Consider the following 27,118-nt stretch of genomic DNA (forward strand, 5'->3'; position numbering starts at 1 on the left):
GAGTTTGAGCACTTGGAAGACAAAAGCTGCTACTGTTGCTTTTTTAACTGATAAAAAATTGAAGCATATAAAACTCTTGAAATTCCAGCAATATTACAAAACCCAAAACCAGTGAAGTTGGCACGTTGTGTAATTCCTAAATAAAAACAGACTACACTTATTTGCAAACCCTTTTCAACTTATATTCAATTGAATAGACTGCAAAGACAAGATATTTAATGTTTAATGTTTTGCAAATAATCATGAACTTAATATTTAATGGCAGCAACACATTGCAAAAAAGTTGGCACAGGCATTTTTACCACTGTGTTACATGGCCTTTCCGTTTAACAACACTCAGTAAATGTTTGGGAACTGAGGAGACCATTTTTTGAAGCTTTTCTGGTGGAATTATTTCCCATGTACAGCTTAAGTTGTTCAACAGTCCGTTGTCGTATTTGACGCTTCATAATGCGCCACACATTTTCAATAAAAGACAGGTCTGGACTACAGGCAGGCCAGTCTAGTACCCGCACTCTTTTACTATGAAGCCACGCTGTTGCAACACGTGCCTTGGCATTGTCTTGCTGAAATAAGCAGGGGAGTCCATGATAACGTTGCTTGGATGGCAACATATGTTGCTCCAAAACCTGTATGTACCTTTCAGCATTAAGGATGCCTTCACAGATGTGTAAGTTACCCATGCTTTGGGCATTAGTACACCTCCATACTATCACAGATGCTGGCTTTTGAACTTTGAGCCTAGAACAATCCGGATGGTTATTTTCCTCTTTGTTCCGGAGGACACGACGTCCACAGTTTCCAAAAAAAATTTGAAATGTGGACACGTCAGACCACAGAACACTTTTACACTTTGCATTAGTCCATCTTAGATGAGCTAGGGCCCAGCGATACCGCCGACGTTTCTGGGTGTTGTTGATAAATGGCTTTTGCTTTGCATAGTACAGTTTTAACTTGCACTTACAGATGTAGTGACAAACTGTAGTTACTGATAGTGGTTTTCTGAAGTGTCCCTGAGCCCATGTGGTGATATCCTTTACACAGTGATGTTGGTTTTTAATGCAGTACCGCCTGAGGGATCGAAGGTCACGGGTATTCAATGTTACATGCAGTGATTTCTCCAGAGTCTCTGAATCTTTTGATGATATTACAGACCTTAAATGGTGAAATCCCTAAAATTCCTTGCAATAGCTCGTTGAGACTGTTGTTCTTAAACTGTCCGACAATTTGCTCACGCATTTGTTCACAAAGTGGTGACCCTCGCCCCATCCTTGTTTGTGAATGACTGAGCATTTCATGGAAGCTGCTTTTATACCCAATCATGGCACCCACCTGTTCCCAACTAGCCTGTTCACCTGTGGGATGTTCCAAATAAGTGTTTGATGAGCATTCCTCAACTTTCTCAGTCTTTTTGCCACTTGTGCCAGCTTTTTTAAAAACATGTTGCAGGCATCAAATTCCAAATGAGCTAATATTTGCAAAAAATAAAGTTTTTTAGTTCGAACATTAAGTACCTAGTCTTTGCAGTCTATACAATTGAATATAGGTTGAAAAGGATTTGCAAATCATTGTATTCTGTTTTTATTTACGATTCACACAACGTGACGATTTCACTGGTTTTGGGGTTTGTAGGATGACATTGTTGTTTGGTGATGGTACTTACTTGTTGTGGAACTCCTTGATGACCTGATGAATAGTCACCTTCAGTGTGATGTTGTCAAAGCGGGCATGGCTGCGGTCCTTATAGATCCGAAACTCTGCTGCGGTCACCGCCTCCCCGTCAGGAATCTGGGTCAGATCAAAACGGAATTCCTTGTAGTGTCTTCGTTGGTGAGAAAAATCTTTATCTTTCTCCACTGGGGAAGAAAACATTCCAGTGTGAATTTCATCACAAAAAAGATTTTAACAAATTATGACTTCACACGTCTCGGACATATTGTAAGAAAGCAAAAAAAAAAGTGGGGTAACTTATCACATCTTTTACATTCTTGGTCCAATCCAAACATTTTGACTCCCAACAAAAGCACTTTCCACTTCATTAAATCAGTCAAGTGAATACAGGTAGCGGTTTGCAGACAGGCCTTCTACTGTGTGCCTAACTGCTTTCTGTGGCCATGATGAATGGGCTGTCAGTAAGGGAAAACAAGCTGATTTCAATTAAGGACACACTCCTCTGCTCGTCATGACAGAGAAGAGCGCAGACAGGATTGCTCAATGTCTGCTCTGACCTCATCGCTGACCCGCTCTGATCATGCCGTAACACGGTAATACTGCAAAACATGTTTTAAAGGTCTACTGAAACCCGCTACTACCGACCACGCAGTCTGATAGTTTATATATCAATGATGAAATCTTAACATTGCAACACATGCCAATACGGCCGGGTTAACTTATAAAGTGCAATTTTAAATTTCCCGCGAAACTTCCGGTTGAAAACGTGTATGTATGATGACGTATGCGCGTGACGTCAATGGTTGACACGGAAGTATTCGGACACATTGTATCTCAGTACAAACAGCTCTGTTTTCATCGCAAAATTCCACAGTATTCTGGACATCTGTGTTGGTGAATCTTTTGCAATTTGTTTAATGAACAATGGAGACTGCAAAGAAGAAAGCTGTAGGTGGGATCGGTGTATTAGCGGCTGGCTGCAGCAACACAACCAGGAGGACTTTGAGGATAGCAGACGCGCTATCCGACGCTAGCCGCCGACCGCATCGATGATCGGGGGAAGTCCTTCGTCGCGCCGTCGATCGCTGGAACGCAGGTGAGCACGGGTGTTGATGAGCAGATGAGGGCTGGCGTAGGTGGAGCGCTAATGATTTTATCATAGCTCTGACGAGGTCCCGTAGCTAAGTTAGCTTCAATGGCGTCGTTAGCAACAGCATTGCTAGGCTTCGACAGGCGGCACAGCATTAACCGTGTAGTTACAGGTCCAGTGTTTGGTTCGGTGTCTCCTGATAGTAGTATTGTTGATCTGCTGTCCATCCTTCCAGTCAGGGGCTTATTTCTTTTGTTTCTATCTGCATTTAAGCATGATGCTATCACGTTAGCTCCGTAGCTAAATTGTCGTGGAGATAAAAGTCACTGTGAATGTCCATTTCGCGTTCTCGACTCTCATTTTCAAGAGGATATAGTATCCGAGGTGGTTTAAAATACAAATCCGTGATCCACAATAGAAAAAGGATAGAGTGTGGAATCCAATGAGCCCTTGTACCTAAGTTACAGTCAGAGCAAAAAAAGATACGTCCTGCACTGCCTCTAGTCCTTCACTCTCACGTTCCTCATCCAGGAATCTTTCATCCTGGCTCAAATTAATGGGGTAATCGTCGCTTTCTCGGTCCGAATCGCTCTCGCTGCTGGTGTAAACAATGGTGAAATGTGAGGAGCCTTTCAACCTGTGACGTCACGCTACTTCCGGTACAGGCAAGGCTTTTTTTTATCAGCGACCAAAAGTTGCGAACTTTATCGTCGATGTTCTCTACTAAATCCTTTCAGCAAAAATATGGCAATATCGCGAAATGATCAAGTATGACACATAGAATGGATCTGCTATCCCTGTTTAAATAAAAAAATGTCATTTCAGTAGGCCTTTAATGAACTGCCACTGTGGTCCAAATCTAAAAAAAAAAGTGTTCCCAGTTTAACACCTGAAAGGAACTTATAGGAGGGTTGCAATCACGTGACCTAGAGGCACATCCGGGCACTTCCGGGTTTCAGGCGAGGGTCTAAGCACCATTAGGCTACTGTTTATTTACTTCAATCAGTGCAGATTTAGGCTTATTTTGAAAGGTTTAGAGGCAAATATAAACGCGATCTCGAAAATATATTTAAAATGGGATGGAGTGGATTGTTACACTCTTAAAAAATATAATTTTTAAAGATTTAAACCATTTATCATTACCAATAGGTTACTGCTACCTCACTTCACTCGACACTTACGGTATTTAGAGAAGAAACAATTGGAGGCACATCATGTCTTTACATCTGAGGGATCCACAAATTAAACATTAATCCATGAAAGAAAAAGTTGGACTTATTTGTGCATCGCTTAGTAACGTATTTGGTTGACATAACGTTTGCTGCTGTAATCGTGATGTTTGTTTGCAGTTGATTTCCTTATACGAATATTAGTTTCATCCACAATTCATGTCTGCAGTTGTTTTTATGATGTGAATTTCATTTAGCTGTATATATGTCCTTGTTGTTCAGCAATGTTTGCCACCGATATCAAGATTCAATATATGCTGTTGAGCATACTAGAGATTTATTCATCTAGTTTATTATTACTATTAAGTATATTTTATTGATGCTAACAAATATCACCGAAGATGCGTCGAGTAAAGCACTTTGCTTTCCTGAACAACAACAACTAAGCTTTTAGTTTCTGTTATGAAAATTAAAGATGAAAATACGGTGGTTTGGACCAACCATCACAATATTTATTACTAGGCCTAACATGACCTTAATTTATTTGCACAACCAGGTCTTCAAATTTATGTTCAAGCATAGCAGTCACAAAAGAATTAACACAAACTAATGTGATCTCTTGTCCTTGTCTTACGTTTAGTTCTGCTATCAAACACTACTAATATAGTAGAGAATAAACTCTGTTGCATCACAGAAAGTTTCTCAAACAAATCAAATGTTTAAACAAACATTTTACAAAGTGATCGCTGCAGACACAAGCGGCCCGATTGTATTTCACAAGATGATATACAGTCGTGGTCAAAAGTTTACATACACTTGTAAAGGACATAATGTCATGGCTGTCTTGAGTTTCCAATCATTTCTACAACTCTTATTTTTTTTGTGATAGAGTGATTGGAGCACAAAAAACATTCATGAAGTTTGGTTCTTTTATGAATGTATTATGGTTCTACTGAAAATGTGACCAAATCTACTGGGTCAAAAGTATACATACAGCAATGTTAATATTTGGTTACATGTCCCTTGGCAAGTTTCACTGCAATAAGGCGCTTTTGGTAGCCATCCACAAGCTTCTGGCAAGCTTCTGGTTGAATTTTTGACCACTCCTCTTGACAAAATTGGTGCAGTTTAGCTAAATTTGTTGGTTTTCTGGCATGAACTTGTTTCTTCAGCTTTGTCCACACGTTTTATTCAGGACTTTGGGAAGGCCATTCAAAAACCTTAATTCTAGTCTGATTTAGCCATTCCTTTACCACTTTTGACGTGTGTTTGGGGTAGGGTTGCAAAGGGGTGGAAAGTTTCCGGTAAATTTCCGGAAGCTTTCCGGAAATTTACCACCGGAAGTTAAGCTCGGGAAGTTTTGAAATATTGACCATTTTTTGATTATTCAAAGTTGGACACCGTCCATGGGAATTAATGGGAATATATGGGAATAATGGGGAATTACGGGTGAATGTTGTCTGTCTATCTGTGTTGGCCCTGTGATGAGGTGTCCAGGGTGTACCCCGCCTTCCGCCCGATTGTAGCTGAGATAGGCTCCAGCGCCCCCCGCGACACCAAAGGGAATAAGCGGTAGAAAATGGATGGATGGATGGATATATTATTGGGCACTTGTCTATATGCTGCTGCATCTTTGTGGCATTTTTGACGTAGCTTTTTGCACAGTATTAGCAAATGTACACAGCCTTTCCGCCTACATTGGTTGGGGTGAAATGTCTCCACACATCAGATGGTGTACGAGGCATTATTCTGTTTGTATTTATTTATTCTTGTAAAATACTAATGCAATGCCACACAGATATAAATAGTCAGCTAAACAATTGGAGTAGTCTTTAAAAATATTTTACTGATGGACAAATTAATAGAAATAGGCTAGATGAATAAATGAACACTCAATCAGCATGCTAAATCAAGGTATAACCTACATTTTTGTATGACAACAGAATGGCTAGCAGAACAGAAGGCAGAGGAAAGTACACGTTTTGATATAGTATGTGCTAGTTGAACTTTCCAGATCACAAAAAAAGGTAAATTCCGATTGCTAACGTTGTTAGCATAAATGTAACTTCGGCATGGCGAAGTTGGTAGATTGGCCGTGCCAGCAATCGGAGGGTTGCGGGTTACTGGGGTTCAATCCCCACCTTCTACCATCCTAGTCATGTCCGTTGTGTCCTTGGGCAAGACACTTCACCCTTGCTTCTTATGGCTGCTGGTTAGCGCCTTGCATGGCAGCTCCCGCCATCAGTGTGTGAATGTGTGTGTGAATGGGTGAATGTGGAAATAGTGTCAAAGCGCTTTGAGTACCTTGAAGGTAGAAAAGCGCTATACAAGTATAACCCATTTATCATTTATTTATCATTTAAATGAATGGGATTTAACATCGAGAAAATCAGCATCACGGCTAACGGAGAAATATTTTCGGTTCATTATGAGAATGTGGTGATATATAAACCTAGCTAGCAAGAGATATTGGCCCCAAAATCATTTAACAAGTACAGAAACAGCTAGCTAGCTTCAATCAATCAATCAATCAATGTTTATTTATATAGCCCTAAATCATAAGTGTCTCAAAGGGCTGTACAAGCCACAACGACATCCTCGGTACAGAGCCCACATACGGGCAAGGAAAACTCACCCCAGTGGGACGTCAATGTGAATGACTATGAGAAACCTTGGAGAGGATCGCATATGTGGGTAATCCCCCCCCCCTCTAGGGGAGACCGAAAGCAATGGATGTCGAGTGGGTCTGACATAATATTGTGAAAGTCCAACACATCAGCGAAAGTCCAGTCCATGGTGGGGCCAGCAGGAACCATCCCGAGCGGAGACGGGTCAGCAGCGTAGAGATGTCCCCATCCGATGAACAGGCTAACGGTCCACCCCGAGTTGGGAGCAGAGTAGAAAAGAAAAGAAAAGAAAAGAAACAGCAGATCAACTGGTCTAAAAAGGGAGTCTATTTAAAGGCTAGAGTATACAAATGAGTTTTAAGATGAGACTTAAATGCTTCTACTGAGGTAGCATCTCTAACTTTTACCAGGAGGGCATTCCATAATATTGGAGCCCGAATAGAAAACGCTCTATAGCCCGCAGACTTTTTTTGGGCTCTGGGAATCACTAATAAGCCGGAGTTCTTTGAACGCAGATTTCTTGTCGGGACATATGGTACAATACAATCGGCAAGATAGGCAGGAGCTTGACCGTGTAGTATTTTATACGTAAGTAGTAAAACTTTAAGTCGCATCTTAGGTGCACAGGAAGCCGGTGCAAGTGAGCCAGTATAGGCGTAATATGATCAAACTTTCTTGTTTTTGTCAAAAGTCTAGCAGCCGCATTTTGTACCATCTGTAATCTTTTAATGCTAGACATAGGGAGGCCCGAAAATAAAACGTTACAGTAATCGAGACGAGATGTAACGAACGCATGGATAATGATCTCAGCATCGCTTGTGGACAAAATGGAACGAATTTTAGCGATATTACGGAGATGAAAGAAGGCCGTTTTAGTAACACTCTTAATGTGTGACTCAAACGAGAGAGTTGGGTCGAAGATAATACCCAGATTCTTTACCGAGTCGCCTTGTGTAATTGTTTGGTTGTCAAATGTTAAGGTGGTATTATTAAATAGATGTCGGTGTTGAGCAGGACCGATAATCAGCATTTTCGTTTTCTTAGCGTTGAGTTGCAAAAAGTTAGCGGACATCCATTGTTTAATTTCATTAAGACACGCCTCCAGCTGACTACAATCCGGCGTGTTGGTCAGCTTTAGGGGCATGTAGAGTTGGGTGTCATCAGCATAACAGTGAAAGCTAACACCGTATTTGCGTATGATGTCACCTAGCGGCAGCATGTAAATACTAAAGAGTGCAGGGCCAAGAACCGAACCCTGGGGAACTCCGCACGTTACCTTAACATAGTCCGAGGTCACATTGTTATGGGAGACACACTGCATCCTGTCAGTAAGATAAGAGTTAAACCAAGACAAGGCTAAGTCTGACATCCCAATACGCGTTTTGATACGCTCTAATAAAATATTATGATCAACAGTATCGAAAGTGGCGCTAAGATCGAGAAGCAGCAACATAGATGACGCATCAGAATCCATCGTTAGCAATAGATCATTAGTCATTTTTGCGAGGGCTGTCTCCGTAGAGTGATTTGCCCTGAAACCGGATTGAAAAGGTTCACAGAGATTGTTAGACGCTAAGTGTTCATTTAGCTGCTGTGCGACAATTTTTTCGAGAATTTTCGAGATAAACGGAAGGTGGGACACCGGCCGGTAGTTCACCATGAGGTCAGGATCGAGGTTAGGTCTTTTGAGTAGAGGATGAATAACCGCTTTTTTGAATGCTAGGGGAACAGTACCAGAGGAAAGTGATAAGTTTATAATATTTAACACTGATGGACCTAATAAAACAAAAAGCTCCTTGATAAGTTTCCCAGGAATTGGGTCAAGTAAACATGTTGTTTGTTTTGTCCCATTTACACATTTTAACAATTCCTCCAATGTTATTTCATCAAAGAGAGAGAAACTATTTTGGAGGGCAGTGTCCGTCGTATATACAGTCGTATTTGTGTTAATAGAACCCAGTTGTAGCTGCGATGCATTGTCTTTAATCTCTTTTCTAATGACTTAAATTTTCTTATTAAAGAAATTCATAAAGTCATCTGCTGAGTGGGTGGAGCTACTGGGAGGAGTCCCTTGTTGGGTTAGCGATGCTACTGTACTAAACAAAAATTTAGGATCATTTTTGTTGAGGTGGATGAGATTTGAGTAATATTTAGCTTTAGCTGAGGTAAGCATGCGTTTATAAGTTATTAAACTATCACTCCATGCTTGATGGAAAACCTCAAGTTTAGTCGCACGCCATTTGCGTTCCAGCTTTCTACATGATAATTTCTGGGCTTTAGTTTCTTCTGTAAACCATGGGGTATGCCTTTTAGGGGCCCTTTTTAGCTTTAGCGGTGCTACACTATCAATGGTGTCGCGCAGGGCGTCGTTAAAGCTGTTAGTGAGGTTATCAATAGAGCCCACATAATTTGGGAATGGTGCCATTACCGAAGGCAGTAGGTCAGTAAGAGTCGTCGTTGTGGCAGCATTAATGTTGCGGCTGCTATAGTAGTTATTATTATTATTATTAGTTTGTTGACAATGAGTCAGAACTACGAATTTTATAAGGTAATGATCGGACATTACTTTAGTGTACGGGAGTATCGTAACTTTAGAGGTGGTGACACCCCTGACAAGCACTAGATCTATCGTATTACCGTTGCGATGCGTGGGTTCATTTATTATTTGTGTAAGACCACAGCTATCAATTATAGTCTGGAGCGCCACGCATGGAGGGTCCGATGGGGTATTCATATGGATGTCAAAGTCTCCCATTATGATTATATTGTCGGCGTGCGTCACTAGATCAGCAACGAACTCTGAAAATTCATTGATAAAGTCCGAATAGGGCCCTGGGGGGCGGTAGATGACAGCCAGGTGCAGAGGCAGCGGTGTGACAAACCTCACAGTAAGCACCTCAAACGAGTTATATTTATTATTTAGGTCCGAGGTAAGGCTAAAGTTTTTGTTGTATATTAGTGCAACACCCCCACCCCTTTTAATGGGACGGGCAATATGCGTTCCCGTATAGCCAGGAGGAGACGCCTCACCCAGCGCAAAAAATTTGTCTGGTTTGAGCCAGGTCTCGGCTAGACCAACGACATCAAGATTGTTGTCTCTGATGACTTCATTAACTAATAACGTTTTGGAAGACAATGACCTTATGTTTAAAAAGCCCATATTATAGGTAGTGGGCTGTTTTGAGGAGTTTTTGTTGAAAGTATCCGTAGTAGCAATATTAATAATGTTACGTTTATTATGCGTAGTGCACTTTAAATAATTTCGACCATATCTAGGAATTGATATGACAGGAATTTTTAGATTGTTTGCCACCTCAGTAAAATGCATGTCCAGCTTGAGTGTAAGTCTGCTGGAGTAGTCTACAGTCATACAGTAACAAGCAATTACACCTCTATTAAACTTAAATACCATCCATCCATTTTCTACCGCTTGTCCCTTTTGGGGTCACGGGGGGTCGGCTCCATAGATCAAATATATTTGCCTCAGTAATATCATCAAAACTTACCTGACTGGATGAAATGGATCAAATACTAGTGTGGCCTCAATAGCCCTGCTGTAGTGTGTAGCATGCTGGGAATTATCTGTGCATGTGATGGAAGAATGCACTGCACATGTGATGGAGGAATGCACCGTGCAGGGTTGAAATTCTACTTACTTCTACTTACTTATTCTACTGAACTTGCATTAAATCAGGTTGTTTTAGGTAATAATCATGCTGCAAGATCTAGCATGTTGCATTCAATGTTTATTCCCATTAATTCCCATAGAAAGTTTCCAACATTGAATATTCCCGGAATTTTGCAACTCTAGTTTGAGGTCATAGTCCTGTTGGAACACCCAACTGCGCCCAAGACCCAACCTCCGGGCTGAGAAGAAGAATTTGGAGGTAATCCTCCTTTTTCATTGTCCCATTTACTCTCTGTAAAGCACCAGTTCCATTGGCAGCAAAACAGGCCCAGAGCATAATACTACCACCACCATGCTTGACGGTAGGAACGGTGTTCCTGGGATTAAAGGTCTCACCCTTTATACTCCGAACATATTGCTGGGTATTGTGGCCAAACAGCTCAATTTTTGTTTCATCTGACATCACATGGACAAAGATAAGACCTTCTGGAGGAAAGTTCTGTTACTATTCATTTCATCTTCTGCTATATTAAAAAATTAACTACAATGAGAGCATTTTCCACTCTATTTTCCACTTATTTGACTGATTAACATTATCACATCATTTATTCAGAAAGTATAAATACAGACAAATGAAGATAAAATACTATTAATCGCAACATGTAAATGTAAAAAAATATATATATCATGAGATAGTACATTTTTAGAATGTGCTTGGTCTATTTTTACTTAAACAAAACAATCTAAAGTTGTCTTTATTTTTAAGTTATCATGCCATGATTTATCAGTCTATTACCACTTGAGAATCGATGTTTTCCTCCATGTGGCTCCTGAGCTAAAATGAGTTTGACACCCCTGCTCTACAGTGTTATGTGCACATTTTTATGTTCCTCTGTCCTGCCATTTCTATACATTTTCTCCAGGCCCTTTCACCCTACTCTTTAAAAGCTAGCCCAGCTTCAGAGGGGTGTCATAGAGGCTGTGTAAAAAGTTTATCCTCTGACATCATGCAATGTTTTTTTGCAGCTTAATTTACACAATGGTCAAGCAGCTTGAGCGTAGCATTAAAAGAAGTGAGAGCGAGTGTAGAGTTTGAGCAGAAAATGCCGGATTTCTGTTCTGCTCTTGGGTGTTCCAGTCGCTCAAATGGAGAGATAGAAAATAGCTTTAATAGAGTCCCAAAATAAGTGGTTCATAAAGGTAATAAATTCAGGGAAAAAAACAAAAAAAAACTGCTCTTAAAGAAATCACTTTCCTCATCTTCTGGAATACAATCGTACCATGCTTGTGTCTGCAGCAATCACTTTTTGTAAAATGTTTGTTTGAACATTTGAGAGATCGCATTGGTTTGTGTTCTTTTGTGGTTGCTGTGCCTAAATATAACTAGGAAGACCTGGTTGTGCAAATAAACTAATGTCATGTTAAGTCCTAATAATAAACATTGTAATTGTTGGTCCAATTCACCATATTTCCATTGTCCATTTTCATAACAGAAATTAAAAGCTTAGTTGTTGTTGTGCAGGAAAGCCATGTGCTTTATTCAACACGGATGGCCAAATTATAGCGTCTTTCGGTGATATTTGTTAGTATCAATGAAATATCATTAACAATATAAATAAACTAGATGAATAAATCTCTCGTGGGCTGAACAGCTTATACTGAATCTCGCTAGCAAGCATTGCTGAACAACAGGGACATTTACAGCTAAATAATGAGACAAAATATGGACTTCACATCATAAAAACAACTGCAAACATGAATTGTAGATGAGACTAATACATACTTGTCAACCCTCTCGATTTTTCCGGGAGACTCCCGAATTTCAGTGTCCCTCCCGAAAATCTCCCGGGGCAACCATTCTCCTGAATTTCTAACGATTTTCACCCGGACAACTATATTAAGGGCGTGCCGTGATGGCACTGCCGTTAGCGCCCTCTACAACCTGTCCTCTACAAACAGCGTGCCGGCCCAGTCACATGTTTGCGGCATCTGCATACACACGAAAGTGACTGCAAGGCATACTTGGTCAACAGCCATACAGGTCACACTGAAGGTAGACGTATAGACAACTATAACACTGTTACAAATATGCGCCACACTGTGAACCCACACCTAACAAGAATGACAAACACATTTCGGGAGAACATCCGCACCGTAACACAACATAAACACAACAGAACAAATACCCAGAATCCCTTGCATCCCTAACTCTTCCGGGCTACAATATACACCCCCGCTACCACCAAACCCCGCACACCCCAACTCCGCAGACAAACGTATCTTTTTAACGGCACTCTTTGTGTCAATCAAATACGTTACCTAGCAATGCACGAATAAGTTCAACTTTGTCTTTCACCAATTAATGATTCATTTGTGGACCCCTCAGATGTAAAGACATGATGTGCCTCCAATCTTTTTTTCTTTAAATCCTTGTAGTTGTCAAGACAGTTTGGTCGAGGCAAACAGTGACAGCTACTTTGGTGATGATGATTAGTTTAAATCTTTCGAAAATTATTTTTCTTAATCCACTCCATCTCATATTAAGTATTTGTTTCATGATTGCTTATATATTAGCCTCTAAACATAAAATACACCGAAATCTGCACTGATGCAGGTAAATAAACCGTAGCCTAATGGGACCAGATAGACCATCGACTGTAAGCCGCCTCAAGGTCACGTGATTGCAACCCAGAAATAGAACTTAGCTCATTGACATAGGAAAAGAATCAGGCTGCTCAGTAAAATACCAACAAAAAAATAATTCCATATCAATTACATACACAAATTAGTTTTGCCAAGCAGGTGACAGTCTTAGCACAGGTCTTTGAGCTAGGGATGTAACGTTAAGCAGTAATGATAATAACTCCCATGATTGCAACTACACTTTGATAAACTCACAAACTGATGCTAAACTGAAAAGAAGAAACTTTAACATCTTTACCCATTAAGAAACAACATACCACAATCTAAAATTATATAAAAAAACACATTGCTATCTGAGCAACTAAGATATTCAATTGTGCACATTGAACATTACAATAGATCCGAGTGATCAATCTATAATTAGAGGAATACAGGTGTCTTTATAATGCGTTCTAAGAACGCTAAACAGAGTAGGACGCCACAACGCCCACTAGAAATAATAAATAATAATAGATTTTATATGTTTTAGGTCACGTTTCATTTAAAGAAATCTTAAAGTGCTATATGATGCGTTCTGAGACCTATAAACAAAGTAGGACGCCACAACCCCCGCTAGAAATAATAATAGATTTTATATGTTTTATGTCACGTTTCATTTAAAAAAATCTTAAAGTACTAAAGTACAAATCAATATTTAAAACAACAATCTCTTAGTCATTAAAAAAGATACAATGCTAAGACCAAAACACTTATCAGTGAAGTATAACAAACACAAAACATGCAAAATAGTGTTTTTTTTCTCAGTAAGTCTACTTATTTTAGTTATTTAAACAAAATTGGTCAAAAGATTTCAGTGTGTTTTACGTACTTTTTGAGCACATTCAACAATACCGCGATAATAATGATCTTTACATCTGTACTTTCATTTTAGTTTTAATTAGTCAGTGCCACAGAAGCAATGTGTGCGACTTTAGAGCTTCCACTGTAAAGGCCTACCCCCTAGTAAACACATTTCCCCTAATAGAAGCCTGGTTTCAGCAGGGGCCACTGCATTAGGAAATATATTAAATAATAAATATACCGTATTTTTCAGAGTATAAGTCGCTCCGGAGTATAAGTCGCACCGGCCGAAAATGCATAATAAAGAAGGAAAAAAACATATATAAGTCAAATTTTTTTGGGAAATGTATTTGATAAAACCTAACACCAAGAATAGACATTTGAAAGGCAATTTAAAATAAATAAAGAATAGTGAACAACAGGCTGAATAAGTGTACGTTATATGACGCATAAATAACCAACTGAGAACGTGTCTGGTATGTTAACATAACATATTAAGGTAAGAGTCATTCAAATAACTATAACATATAGAACATGCTATACGTTTACCAAACAATCTGTCACTCCTAATCACTAAATCCCATGAAATCTTATACGTCTAGTCTCTTACGTAAATGAGCTAAATGACATTATTTGATATTTTACGGTAATGTGTTAATAATTTCACACATAAGTCGCTCTTGAGTATAAGTCGCACCCCCGGCCAAACTATGAAAAAAACTGCGACTTATAGTCAGAAAAATATGGTACTATCTTTTTGAAGTTCCACGCGCCAAAGAGGATTTTACACATTCTCTACAAACTTTCTCTACAAATGTTGAAATGGAATGGAATTTGTCATTGTCTTCAGAACAATGACAAATCCCCTGCAAAAAGTGACCGCCGGGTCTCACGCCACCATTTGGAATGATCCAAAATAAAGACATGCGGTAGAGGTCAGGGGATTGTGCAGTGATATCATGCAGTGCACTTTCCTGATATTTTATCGCAAAGCAACGCCTGCGGCTACTTAGCACACACAGGTCAGGGGTCAGCTCTGACTCTTTCCCGCTGAGTGTGTTCCATTAAATGAGCCACAGGCAGTAATTTGAAGCAGAAGTGCCACCGGGCATAAAACATTCGGCTTTCAAGAGGCTAAATATTAAATAACGGTGTTTCTGATTAAGGTGGGCTGTGTTCAATCGTAACGGACGCTGAAAAGAGGACTCCAAATATTTTTTGCATTGACTAAAATAATAGCCAAGTGTTCCTCGAGTCATAATGTGACTGAGAGCTGAGGTGAGTAGCTATATTTGAGTGTAGCGTAATAAAGACAGAGGCCCATTGAACACTTCACTGACAGTCACCAGAACAAGAGCAGAGCTTTTAAGGCTGACAATGTACATGCCCCGGTGGAGCGCTAAGTGGAAACACATTGGCTCAGGCCAATGCACACAATTCACGTTGCGGACTAAAAAAATACAATATATTCGACACGTCAGCATCCAGTTTGTGTTTAAACCGATCGTTTTCATTAGGGGATCTGTCAAAACTGTGAGTGGTTGGAAACCACTTGTGAAGTAAGGATACCTGTCAATATCAACCCTCCTTTCTTCAAATGACAGGAAATAATTAAGACCAATTTTCTTGAGGTCAGACAGTCATCTGATAAGGTGCATTGAACTGCGGGGCCAAAGGTCGCAACTACTGAACAAACACAGCAATTATAGAGATCAGCCGTCTTTTACAGGAGAGAAGGCCATTATTCCATACTGATCAGATGAAATGTTAAAGGGGTCATATTGTGATTTTATTCTACATTTCAAACACTTCCCTGTGGTCTACATAGCATGTAATTGTGGTTCTTTGGTCAAAATGTTGCATAGATTATGTTTTACAGACCATTTTAAGGATGGGCTGTTTCTGAAACCCACTACTACCGACCACACAGTCTGATAGTTTATATATCAATGATGAAATCTTAACATTGCAACACATGCCAATACGGCCGGGTTAACTTATAAAGTGCAATTTTAAATTTCACGCTAAACTTCCGGTTGAAAACTCCTTTGGAGGATGACGTATGCGCGTGACGTAGCCAGTGAAACAGAGGTATGGCTCCCCCATTAAAGCCAATACAAACTAGTTCGGTTTTCATCTCATTATTCCACAGTATTCTGGACATCTGTGTTGGTGAATATGTTGCAATTTGTTCATTGCATTATGGAGAAAGAAGCTGAGCAAGCAAAGAAGGAAGTTGTCGGTGCGAAGCGGAGTATTTTGCGAGGGAAGTCAGCAACACAACACAGCCGGCGTTTCATTGTTTACATTCCCGAAAGATGCAGTCAAGATCGAAGAACTCGGACAACAGAGACTCTTACCAGGAGGACTTTGACTTCGATACACAGACGCCTGTAGAGAACTGGGACAACACAGACTCTTACCAGGATTACTTTGATTTGGATACACAGACGCAGACGCGGTACCGTGAGTACGCAGCTGCGCTTCCAAACATTTGATCGCTTGCCCGTACGTGCGTGTCACGTACGTAACTTTGGTTAAATATATAAGCTTTATGAACCTTGGGTTAGGTGAACGGTCCTTTGGGCTGAGTAAATGTGTGTGTTGTGCAAGTGTTTGAATTGTATTGGCGGGTTATATGGACGGGAGTTAGTAGGTAGGAGCTAGCATAACAAACACCTAAGTGTTTTTATGCTGGATTAATTTGTGGCATATTAAATATAAGCCTGGTTGTGTTGTGGCTAATAGAGTATATATATGTCTTGTGTTTATTTACTGTTGTAGTCATTCCCAGCTGAATATCAGGTCCCACCCGCGCGCTTCCAAACATTTGATCGCTTGCCCGTACGTGCGTGTCACGTACATAACTTTGGTTAAATATATAAGCTTTATGAACCTTGGGTTAGGTGAACGGTCCTTTGGCCTGAGTGAGTGTGTGTGTTGTGCAAGTGTTTGAATTGTATTGGCGGGTTATATGGACGGGAGCTAGTAGCTAGGAGCTAGGAGCTAGTAGCTAGGAGCTAGGAGCTAGTATAACAAACACCTAGGTGTTTTTATGCTGGATTAATTTGTGGCATATTAAATATAAGCCTGGTTGTGTTGTGGCTAATAGAGTATATATATGTATTGTGTTTATTTACTGTTGTAGTCATTCCCAGCTGAATATCAGGTCACCCCCGGCTCTCAGAGCATCTTCCCTATCTGAATCGCTTCCACTCCCCACTAGTCCTTCACTTGCACTTTCCTCATCCACAAATCTTTCATCTTCGCTCAAATTAATGGGGAAATCGTTGCTTTCTCGGTCTGAATCGCTCTCACTTCTGGCCGCCATCACTGTAAACAATAGGGAACTTTGCGGAAATGTTCAACTGACTACGTCACGCTACTTCCGGTAGGGGCAAGGCTTTTTTTTGTCAGATACCAAAAGTTGCGATCTTTATCGTCGTTGTTCTCTACTAAATCCTTTCAGCAAAAATATGGCAATATCGCAAAATGATCAAGTATGACACAGAATAGATCTGCTATCCCCGTTTAAATAAAAAATAATAATTTCAGTAGGCCTTTATATACCTCCACTTCGACTTCGTCTGACATGTTGTAGTTTTCGGCGGTTCCATTCTACTGACAGATATAAGTTCTAACTATACGCTACTTTGTATAAGAAACGGCAACAGCGGAAGATGCATGTGCATGTACGAGCCAGTCTGCCCCACGACAAGAGGACAGAGAAGAAGAAGGAAATTATTGATTACAATATCGGACTACTATGGCGGACTCACGCAAAGCTATTCGGGTAAATATTTACCATATATGGACATATCCACAGACGTTACCAACTGGGAAAACGTCACAAATTAGGCAAATTCCAAATGGCTTTTTTGGAGGAGGGCAAGATTATTTTATAAATACCCTCTAAAGGCCTTAGTGGCCACATGCGTGGACAGCACCTTTTAGCTCTTATTTCCAAAATTGCGTACACTACTGAATTGGGGTCTTATGCCGACATATGGACACTTATACTGCTATCTGGTGGTGTCAGAAGGGTATAACATACAATGGAATTTGGAAAAAAAAAAAGTGTAAAAATAAAAATTTGCATGTCACTACAAATGAAGTACACGTTTGTGTACTTATGGACTAAGTACATCATATTAAAAGATGATTTTGAGTTTTTATTCTAATTAGGGTCCAATAAGCCCAAATAGCAAAGAGAAATTAAAAAAAGCATGTAAACAAACAGCTTGGGCCTTAAGAGGATACTGTATCTCCGCCATGCATCCGTGAGTTCAATTTTTTAGGACTCATGCAGATCCCAAATACACAAAAACAGGCTCCAATAGGTAAGACAAGTTGCTTTTGCATAATAGGTGCCTTTAAATAAACCGCAACACATTCACTATATGTTTGAACAAAGGCTGAAAAGAGTCATTTCCAGTGAAAATTTGGACTGAATTACACATTTCATAACAATTCCAATAATAAACCTGTCATGTTCTCATTTGACAAATGGGCACGCTCTGCCCTCTTCCTTTTTTTAATTGGAGTGCAATTAGGTCGTGGTGTTCAGCTAAAACATGGATGGAAGTTTGTTTGACTGGAATTTTGCTCTAAACCGCCATACTTGTGGTCAACGATACCAAGTTTCCTTTCAAAAGGAAACAAAAGACGATACAAGTCGAAAATTGATGTTTTGAACTCCAAACCTACTATTTCTGTATTATTATTTATTTCGCTAACTGCTTCTTTGCTATCACTTTTACCATCATATTTGTACATATCGTATTTGCTGATGTTGCTCTTTTGTTGTTGTTGTTATTGTTGTGTTTGCTGTTGTTGTTTTTGTCTCTCTGTCTAATCCCCCTCTTGTCCCCACAATTTCCCCCTCTGTCTTCCTTTTTTTTCTTCCTGCTCCGGCCCGGCTGCACCAAATAATAATATAAATACCGTATTTTTCGGAGTATAACCCGCACCGGAGTATAAGTCGCACCTGCCGAAAATGCATAATAAAGAAGGAAAAAAACATATATAAGTCGCACTGGAGTATAAGTTGCATTTTTTTGGGGAAATGTATTTGATAAAACCCAACACCAAGAATAGACATTTGAAAGGCAATTTAAAATAAATAAAGAATAGTGAACAACAGGCTGAATAAATGTATGTTATATGACGCATAAATAACCAACTGAGAACGTGCCTGGTATGTTAACGTAACATATTATGGTAAGAGTCATTCAAATAACTATAACATATAGAACATGCTATACGTTTACCAAACAATCTGTCACTCCTAATCGCTAAATCCCATGAAATCTTATACGTCTAGTCTCTTACGTGAATGAGCTAAATAATATTATTTGATATTTTACGGTAATGTGTTAATAATTTCACACATAAGTCGCTCCTGAGTATAGGTCGCACCCCCGGCCAAACGATGAAAAAAACTGCGAATTATAGTCCGAAAAATACGGTACATTTAATAAAGTCAAATACAAATAAGGCAACACGAGAAGTATCCTACACTTCTCTTTTGTAAAGTAAATCTGAACAGCCGATATGGGCATCTACATCAACTATATGATTTGCCTGAGAAGCTGGACAGGACAAAAAATAAATAAATAAAATAAAATAAAATAAATAAATAAAAAAACTCCAATCCTTGGGAAAACGGGATTTTAAAGTTACAATGGTTTATGCCATAAAAAATTGACACTTTAATCATTTATTTTTGAACTTGAAGAATGTACAAAATGAGATTCTAAGAACAAGGCACATGAGATTATTTCCTCCTTAATTTTCCAGTTTAGAATTTAAAAATGACCAAAAATATTGGCTTGTGCCAACTTGGTTTTTGGCCCTGGAGAAAGTGCAAAAATAACCCCTCGGATTGCAATAGTCTAAAGGGTAAAATAGTGATTATTTGCTGTTGTATTGAAGAGTGTTTGTGTGGCTTACCTAAATTGACAAAACTCATCACCATGTCTGCGTCATTCAGGAAGTTGTTGTCATGTGTCATGGAGAGCGCCGGGCTCTGACCCAGCAGAGGGGCCGCCCGGTAGGGCTGAGCCACACGGGAGTAGCCGGCGTGCTGTGGGCTGTAGTAACCTTTCCTGGCGTGCCCTTGAACCTTGGCAATGTGGCTCTTCCCCGCGCCGTGCGTCAACCCCTCTTCCTCCACCGCCATGGCGTTGTAAAGGTCAATCATGAAGAGCGGCGCCGAGGACGCCTGCTTCCCTGGAGAAAAGGGCCTCGGGCGATGGGGCAAGCCCAGGATGGAGAGGATCTCCCTCTGGATCTCCCGCCGCTCGTGATTGCGCAACCTCCGGTAGATAAAACTGGAGTGCACATGGTTGTCGGTGAAGGCGCAGCACGCACAGGACAGGAAGGTCAAACAGCTCCAAGTAAGTCCGAGCAAGGCGCGGCTCCAAGGGGTCATGTTGCTCACTTAAGGTGCGAAAGTTCACCTACATTGCACTTGCACGGAGGAGCCCGTATCCAGGATCATGGACTGGTGGAGGCAGCGTCCAGGCTGCTCAGGAGGAGACAAACGAGGTATCAGCTTGCAGCCCGGGCGGCACTCCTTCTCCCCTGTGCGAGTGTGCCTCTCCTGCGCCACTTTTTACTCAACCATCCAAAGCTTGACTGACTTTTTATTGACTTGTGACCACGTCCCTCACCTCACGCCTCTTTTGATGAAAGGGGGAAAAAAAAAAAATCAAAACATATACGCCCCAAAAGGTCAGCAGGAGTGTCCTGGGGATGGAACTGCAGTTAAAGAGAGACATAGTACACACACACACACACACACACACACACGGGAGGGAGAGAGAGAGAGAGTGCATGTGCACGCTGCCCTCAGAGAACATCCCACACTCAACTTTTTGTTCGTGCGTCCACCTCTAGAGGCCGCAATAAAACGTCGACCCACTCCCACGGTGCACGTGTAAACGGAGACACTTGAAATCCGAGAGGCTGTCCTAACGAGTGAAAGAATAATGGCCGAGCCTTTTAATCACCTCTACTTGTTGAAGTCGGTATACGGAGGAGGGCTGCCGCGCACACACACACACACACACATTCACAATGCGTACGGATATTAATAATATTTTCATAAATGTATGCAAGCTGGTCTGAACGCCACATCCAGCATCAATGATTTAGATCTGAGCACGGGATTTAATTTCCCTGACGGTGGAAATAACATAAAACATTCATTGAAAATGTTCATTTACAAACAAACCGGAGCTGACATAATTTTCAGTAAGTTTTATGAAAATAGATAAACATATAATAATATCAGGATGATTGCATTAGTGGATGTGCTCTAAGGTGATGCAAAAATGAGTTAAGAAGTGATGATAATGCTCTACAGCACCACCTAGTGTCCGATACACGCACTTTCCATCTGTTGCAAACTTTGATTGATTGACTGAAACTTTTATTAGTAGATTGCACAGTGAAGTACATATTCCGTACAATTGACCACTAAATGGTAACACCCGAATAAGTTTTTCCACTTGTTTAAGTCGGGGTATTGATTCATGATACAGATATATACTAACATCATAATACAGTCATCACACAAGATAATCATCAGAGTATATACATTGAATTATTTACATTATTTACAATCCGGGGTGTGGGATATGGAGGGGGGGGGGGGGGTTAGGTTTGGTTGGTATCAACACTTCAGTCATCAACAATTGCATCATCAGAGAAATGGATATTGAAACCGTGTAGGACTGACTTGGTAGGATATGTACAGCAAGTAGTGGACATAGAGAGAGAGATTAGAAAGTATAAGAAAAAGTGTCTACATTTGATTATTTACAATCCGAAGAGGTATGATGAGGAAGGGAGGGTGTTAGTTTAGGGTTGAAGTTGCCTGGAGGTGTTCTTTTAGTGCGGTTTTGAAGGAGGATAGAGATGCCCTTTCTTTTACACCTGTAGGGAGTGCATTCCATATTGATGTGGCATAGAAAGAGAATGAATTAAGGCCTTTGTTTGATCGGAATCTGGGTTTAACGTGGTTAGTGGAGCTCCCCCTGGTGTTGTGGTTATGGCGGTTAAGGAAGTAGTCTGACATGTACTTTGGTATCAGGGAGGTGTAGTGGATTTTATAGACTAGGCTCAGTGCAAGTTGTTTAACTCTGTCCTCCACCTTGAGCCAGCCCACTTTGGAGAAGTGGGTAGGAGTGAGGTGGGATCTGGGGTGGAGGTATAGAAGTAATCTGACTAGCTTGTTCTGGGATGTTTGGAGTCTAGATTTGAGGGTTTTGGAGGTGCTAGGGTACCAGGAGGTGCATGCGTAATCGAAAAAGGGTTGAATGAGAGTTCCCGCCAGAATCTTCAAGGTGCTTTTGTTGACCAGAGAGGGGATTCTGAAGAGAAATCTCGTTCGTTGGTTGACCTTTTTGATTACCTTGGTTGCTTGATTTTATCACAGGAAAGATTAGCCTCTAGAATGGAACCTAGGTAGGTGACCTCATCTTTCCTGGTGATAACAATGTCACCCACTTTTATAGTGAAGTCATTGACTTTTTTAAGGTTGATGTGGGACCCAAACAGGATGGATTCCGTTTTTACCCAAGTGCATGGATAGCTTGTTGTCAGCGAGCCAGGTGCAAATTCTACAGAGTTCAGCACTGAGGATTTTCTCCACCTGTGACTTGTCCTTGCCGGATACCAGCAGGGCAGAGTCATCCGCAAACAAAAACAAAAACTAATTGATCTGACTTGTTTTATCTACTTTACATATTCCAACCTCTATTTACAATGATGCCTTATATTCTGCCATTTGTGTGGCGTCCATACCAACAAATAGAATGAAAGGGGCTTTTTCAAATATAACAAGCTTATTATCATTAGTTCATTTTTATTTTATTTTTTTTCATTTATTTATTTATTTCAGGCAATGACATAAAGAAGTACAAGTTGACAAAACATAATAATATAAATTAATATAGTGCATGATTGTCCAGTTTTGCCTGAAAGGGAGTGGGAAGAAGATTATTTATTTAATCCCACCCCCAGTTCTCCATTCAGTGATTATTCACATGAGTTTCACTCTTACTTTGTTCAAGGATTATAATACAGATGTTGTATTATAGTGGCATTACCACAGGTAACAATAATTATCACACTGTAACAATAATTTGTATCAACAATGTAGGAATAATGAATATACCAACAATGGTAATAGACAACATAGCAATAATGGTAATTAGTGTTTTAACAGATCATGTATTTTTTACATGTCAATATTTTTCATAATGACTAATTATTAGAGACGTCCGATAATGGCTTTTGCCGATATCCGATATTGTCCAACTCTTAATTACCGATTCCGATATCAACCGATACCGATACATACAGTCGTGGAATCAACACATTATTATGCCTAATTTTGTTGTGATGCCCTGCTGGATGCATTAAACAATGTAACAAGGTTTTCCAAAATAAATCAACTCAAGTTATGGAGAAAAAAAAATGCCAACATGGCACTGCCATATTTATTATTGAAGTCACAAAGTGCATTATTTTTTTTAACATGCCTCAAAACAGCAGCTTGGAATTTGGGACATGCTCTCCCTGAGAGAGCTTGAGGATTGGGACATGCTCTCCCTGAGAGAGCTTGAGGAGGTTGAGATGGGTGGGGTTGGGGCGGCGGGGTATATTGTAGCATCCCGGAAGAGTTAGTGCTGCAAGGGGTTCTGGGTATTTGTTCTGTTGTGTTTATGTTGTGTTACGGTGCGGATGTTCTCCCGAAATGTGTTTGTCATTCTTGTTTGGTGTGGGTTGACAGTGTGGCGCATATTTGTAACAGCGTTAAAGTTGTTTATACGGCCACCCTCAGTGTGACCTGTATGGCTGTTGACCAAGTACGCTTGCATTCACTTGTGTGTGTCAAAAGCCGTACATATTATGTGATTGGGCCGGCACGCAAATTTCCGATATTACATTCTAAAGCATTTATCGGCCGATAATATCGGCAGTCTGATATTATCGGACATCTCTACTAATTATATTGAATTAATATTGCTCATCGACCCGAGAAATGAGTCTGGCGTTCATTTAGCTGTTTTGTACACACGTAAACGACCAGCGCGTGCACACATACAAAACCAGGACGCAACTAACCATTTGCAGTCATGTTGTTGTTACAATAGAATGCACATTAAATAGGGGCTAACATTACTGGATAAACTCTGCTAAATCACTATTATACCCGACAACTCATGAAACTAATGCGTTTGCGTGTGTTACGTTGCCGTAGTTTACGTCATTACGTGCTAAAAGCCGGCGCATGATACGAAGTTTACAAGCGCCTGTCAGTGTAAATGTTTGGCCATTGAATTTTTTTTGTTTTGGGTCCAGAACTGGCCAAAAGTAGGGTTTATAACTACAAACCCAAAACCACTGAAGTTGGCACGTTGTGTCAACGTAAATAAAAACAGAATGCAATGATTTGCAAATCCTTTTCAACTTATATTCAATTAAATAGACTGCAAAGACAAGATATTTAATGTTCGAACTGAGAAACTTTTTTTTTTTTTTGCATAACAATAATCATTAACTTAGAATTTAATGGCAGCAACACATTGCAAAAACGTTGGCACAGGGGCATTTTTACCACTGTGTTACATGGCCTTTCCTTTTAACAACACTCAGTAAACGTTTGGGAACTGAGGAGATACATTTCTGAAGCTTTTCAGGTGGAATTCTTTCCCATTCTTGCTTGATGTACAGCTTAAGTTGTTCAACAGTCCGGTGGTCTCCGTTGTGGTATTTGACGCTTCATAATGCGCCACACATTTTCAATGGGAGACAGGTCTGGACTACAGGCAGGCCAGTCTAGTACCAGCACTCTTTTACTATGAAGCCATGCTGTTGTAACACGTGGCTTGGCATTGTCTTGCTGAAATAAGCAGGGGCGTCCATAACGTTGCTTGGATGGCAACATATGTTGCTCCAAAACCTGTATGTACCTTTCAGCATTAACGGTGCCTTCACAGATGTGTAAGTTACCCATGCTTTGGGCACTAATACACCCCCATACCATCACAGATGCTGGCTTTTCAACTTTGCGCCTATAACAATCCGGATGGTTCTTTTCCTCTTTGGTCCGGAGGACACGACGTCCACAGTTTCCAAAAACAATTTGAAATGTGGACTCGTCAGACCACAGAACACTTTTCCACTTTGTATCAGTCCATGAGCTTGGGCCCAGCGAAGCCGGCGGCGTTTCTGGGTGTTGTTGATAAATGGCTTTCGCTTTGCATAGTAGATTTGTGCACTTACAGATGTAGCGACAAACTATAGTTACTGACAGTGGTTTTCTGAAGTGTGGTCCTGAGCCCATGTGGTGATGTCCTTTACACGCTGATGTTGGTTTTTAATGCAGTACTGCCTGAGGAATCAAAGGTCCGTAATATCATTGCTTACATGCAGGGGTTTCTCCAGATTCTCTGAACTTTTTGATGATATTAGATGGTGAAATCCCTATATTCCTTGCAATAGCTCATTGAGAAAAGTTGTTCTTAAACTGTTCGACAATTTGCTCACGCATTTGTTCAAAGTGGTGACCCTCGCCCCATCCTTGTTTGTGAGTGACTGAGCATTTCGTGAAAGCTTCTTGTATACCCAGTCATGGCACCCACCTGTTCCCAATTAGCCTGTTCCCCTGTGGGATGTTCCAAATAAGTGTTTGATGAGCATTCCTCAACTTTCTCAGTCTTTTTTGACACTTGTGCCAGCTTTTTTGAAACATGTTGCAGGCATCAAATTCCAAATGAGCTAATATTTGCAAAAAATAACAACGTTTTACGGTTTGAATGTTAAATATCTTGTCTTTGCAGTCTATTCAATTGAAAAGGATTTGCAAATCATTGTATTCTGTTTTTATTTATGATTTACACAACGTGCCAACCTCACTGGTTTTGGGGTTTGTTTATTTTTCATCTTTTATCTTTTACTTGTTACTTATTTTACGCCTGTTACGCACTTTAGTCCTTGATTATTTTAAAAAGTGATGTCAAAATAAAGTTAGTTAGGCTCGGCTATAGACATCAAATAGAGGATGACAGGTCTTTGTTTAGTCTAATATTCGGGTCAATAATAACAATAACAATAACAATGCAGTGTTTTGCTATAGTCATCTTAATTATTTTTTTTTATTAAAATCTGACCAAAAACCACACACACCACACAAATGTTGTGGCCTGACCAGTAGTGTTGTCATATGATTGACATATATTTCATTTAACCAACAGCCAATAAGGAAAGTAGCAGCGTGAGACTTCCAAATCACAAGAATAGGAGTCACATCTACCTGCCTGATGCCTGAATCTCCTGTCACTAAACCTCTCTCCAATATTTACCCACGCTACGTCCATCAGGATATGTCAAATTTTGGACACAAGCAGGCACAAGGAAATATGCAAAACTTGAAAAGCTGGTTAGTTGTCTAACAGCTACATAACCAGCAATTAGGTTAGTCTCTAACAGGGGTGTAAAACTCATTTTAGATCGGGGGTCACATGGAGAAAAATCTACTCCCAAGTGGGCCTGACTGGTAAAATCATGGCACGATAACTTAAAAATAAAGACAACTTCAGATTGTTTTTTTTTGTTTAAAAAAAGAACAAGCACATTCTGAATATGTACACATCATAATGTTGTTGGGGTTTTTTTTATACTTAAATGTTGCGGTTAATAGTATTCTATCTTTATTTGTTGTTATTTACACCTTCTGAATAAGTTATGTGATAATGTTCATCAGTCAACTCATTGGTGTTCATTTTCAATCTATCAAGATAAAAAAATATTATCAAAATGAAAAAACTGGATGTTATTTATGTAGTTTGATCATTTTCCTCGACTGGTGCACTAACATCATGTTTTTTTTTACATATGTAGCATCATCTACAACATCTTCTAACCCTAACCCTATACAAAGAATTGCTATTGCGACACCTAGTGGACACATTTAGAACAGCGGTTTCTTTCATTCCAAAATTTCGGCTCATTTTTATACTCTGCAAACTCATCCCGCGGGCCGGATAAAACCTGTTCGCGGGCCTGATCCGGCCCCCGGGCCGTATGTTTGACACACCTGGTCTATAATAACCATTAAAAAGCATACAATACACTATAGGCTCAGTAGTAGTAAGTTAGCTAGCGACGGTCACCATAGAAATCTTATACAGTATTATATATATATATATATATATATATATATATATATATATATATATATATATATATATATATATATATATATATATATATATATATATATATATATATATATAACTTTATATGGCATTGTTTTTCAACCTTTTCTGCACACCACCAGCGGAAAAGGTTAAAAAATGAAGATCCACCAGGTTGCCGTGCCTTATTTTGAGTTTGTTGTTGTTTTCCTGTGTGTAGTGCTTTAGTTCCTGTCTTG

At 39.9% G+C, this 27,118-nt stretch overlaps 1 protein-coding gene across 1 annotated transcript in view; it reads right to left on the reverse strand.

Moving 5' to 3' along the window:
* LOC133643451 (bone morphogenetic protein 5-like) overlaps positions 1–20,425 on the reverse strand; it is a 38,539-nt gene extending 18,114 nt beyond the window's left edge. The window contains exons 1-2 of the mRNA XM_062038042.1: positions 19,621–20,425; positions 1,664–1,856 (exon numbers count right to left, since the gene is read on the reverse strand). Of these exons, the coding sequence (XP_061894026.1) occupies positions 1,664–1,856; positions 19,621–20,101 (674 nt within the window). The 5' untranslated portion in view covers positions 20,102–20,425. The remainder of the gene's footprint in view (positions 1–1,663; positions 1,857–19,620) is intronic.
* Between the last annotated feature and the right edge of the window lie 6,693 nt (positions 20,426–27,118).

Source organism: Entelurus aequoreus, linkage group LG26 (genome assembly GCF_033978785.1).
Source record: "Entelurus aequoreus isolate RoL-2023_Sb linkage group LG26, RoL_Eaeq_v1.1, whole genome shotgun sequence".
NCBI classification, from domain to species: domain Eukaryota; kingdom Metazoa; phylum Chordata; class Actinopteri; order Syngnathiformes; family Syngnathidae; genus Entelurus; species Entelurus aequoreus.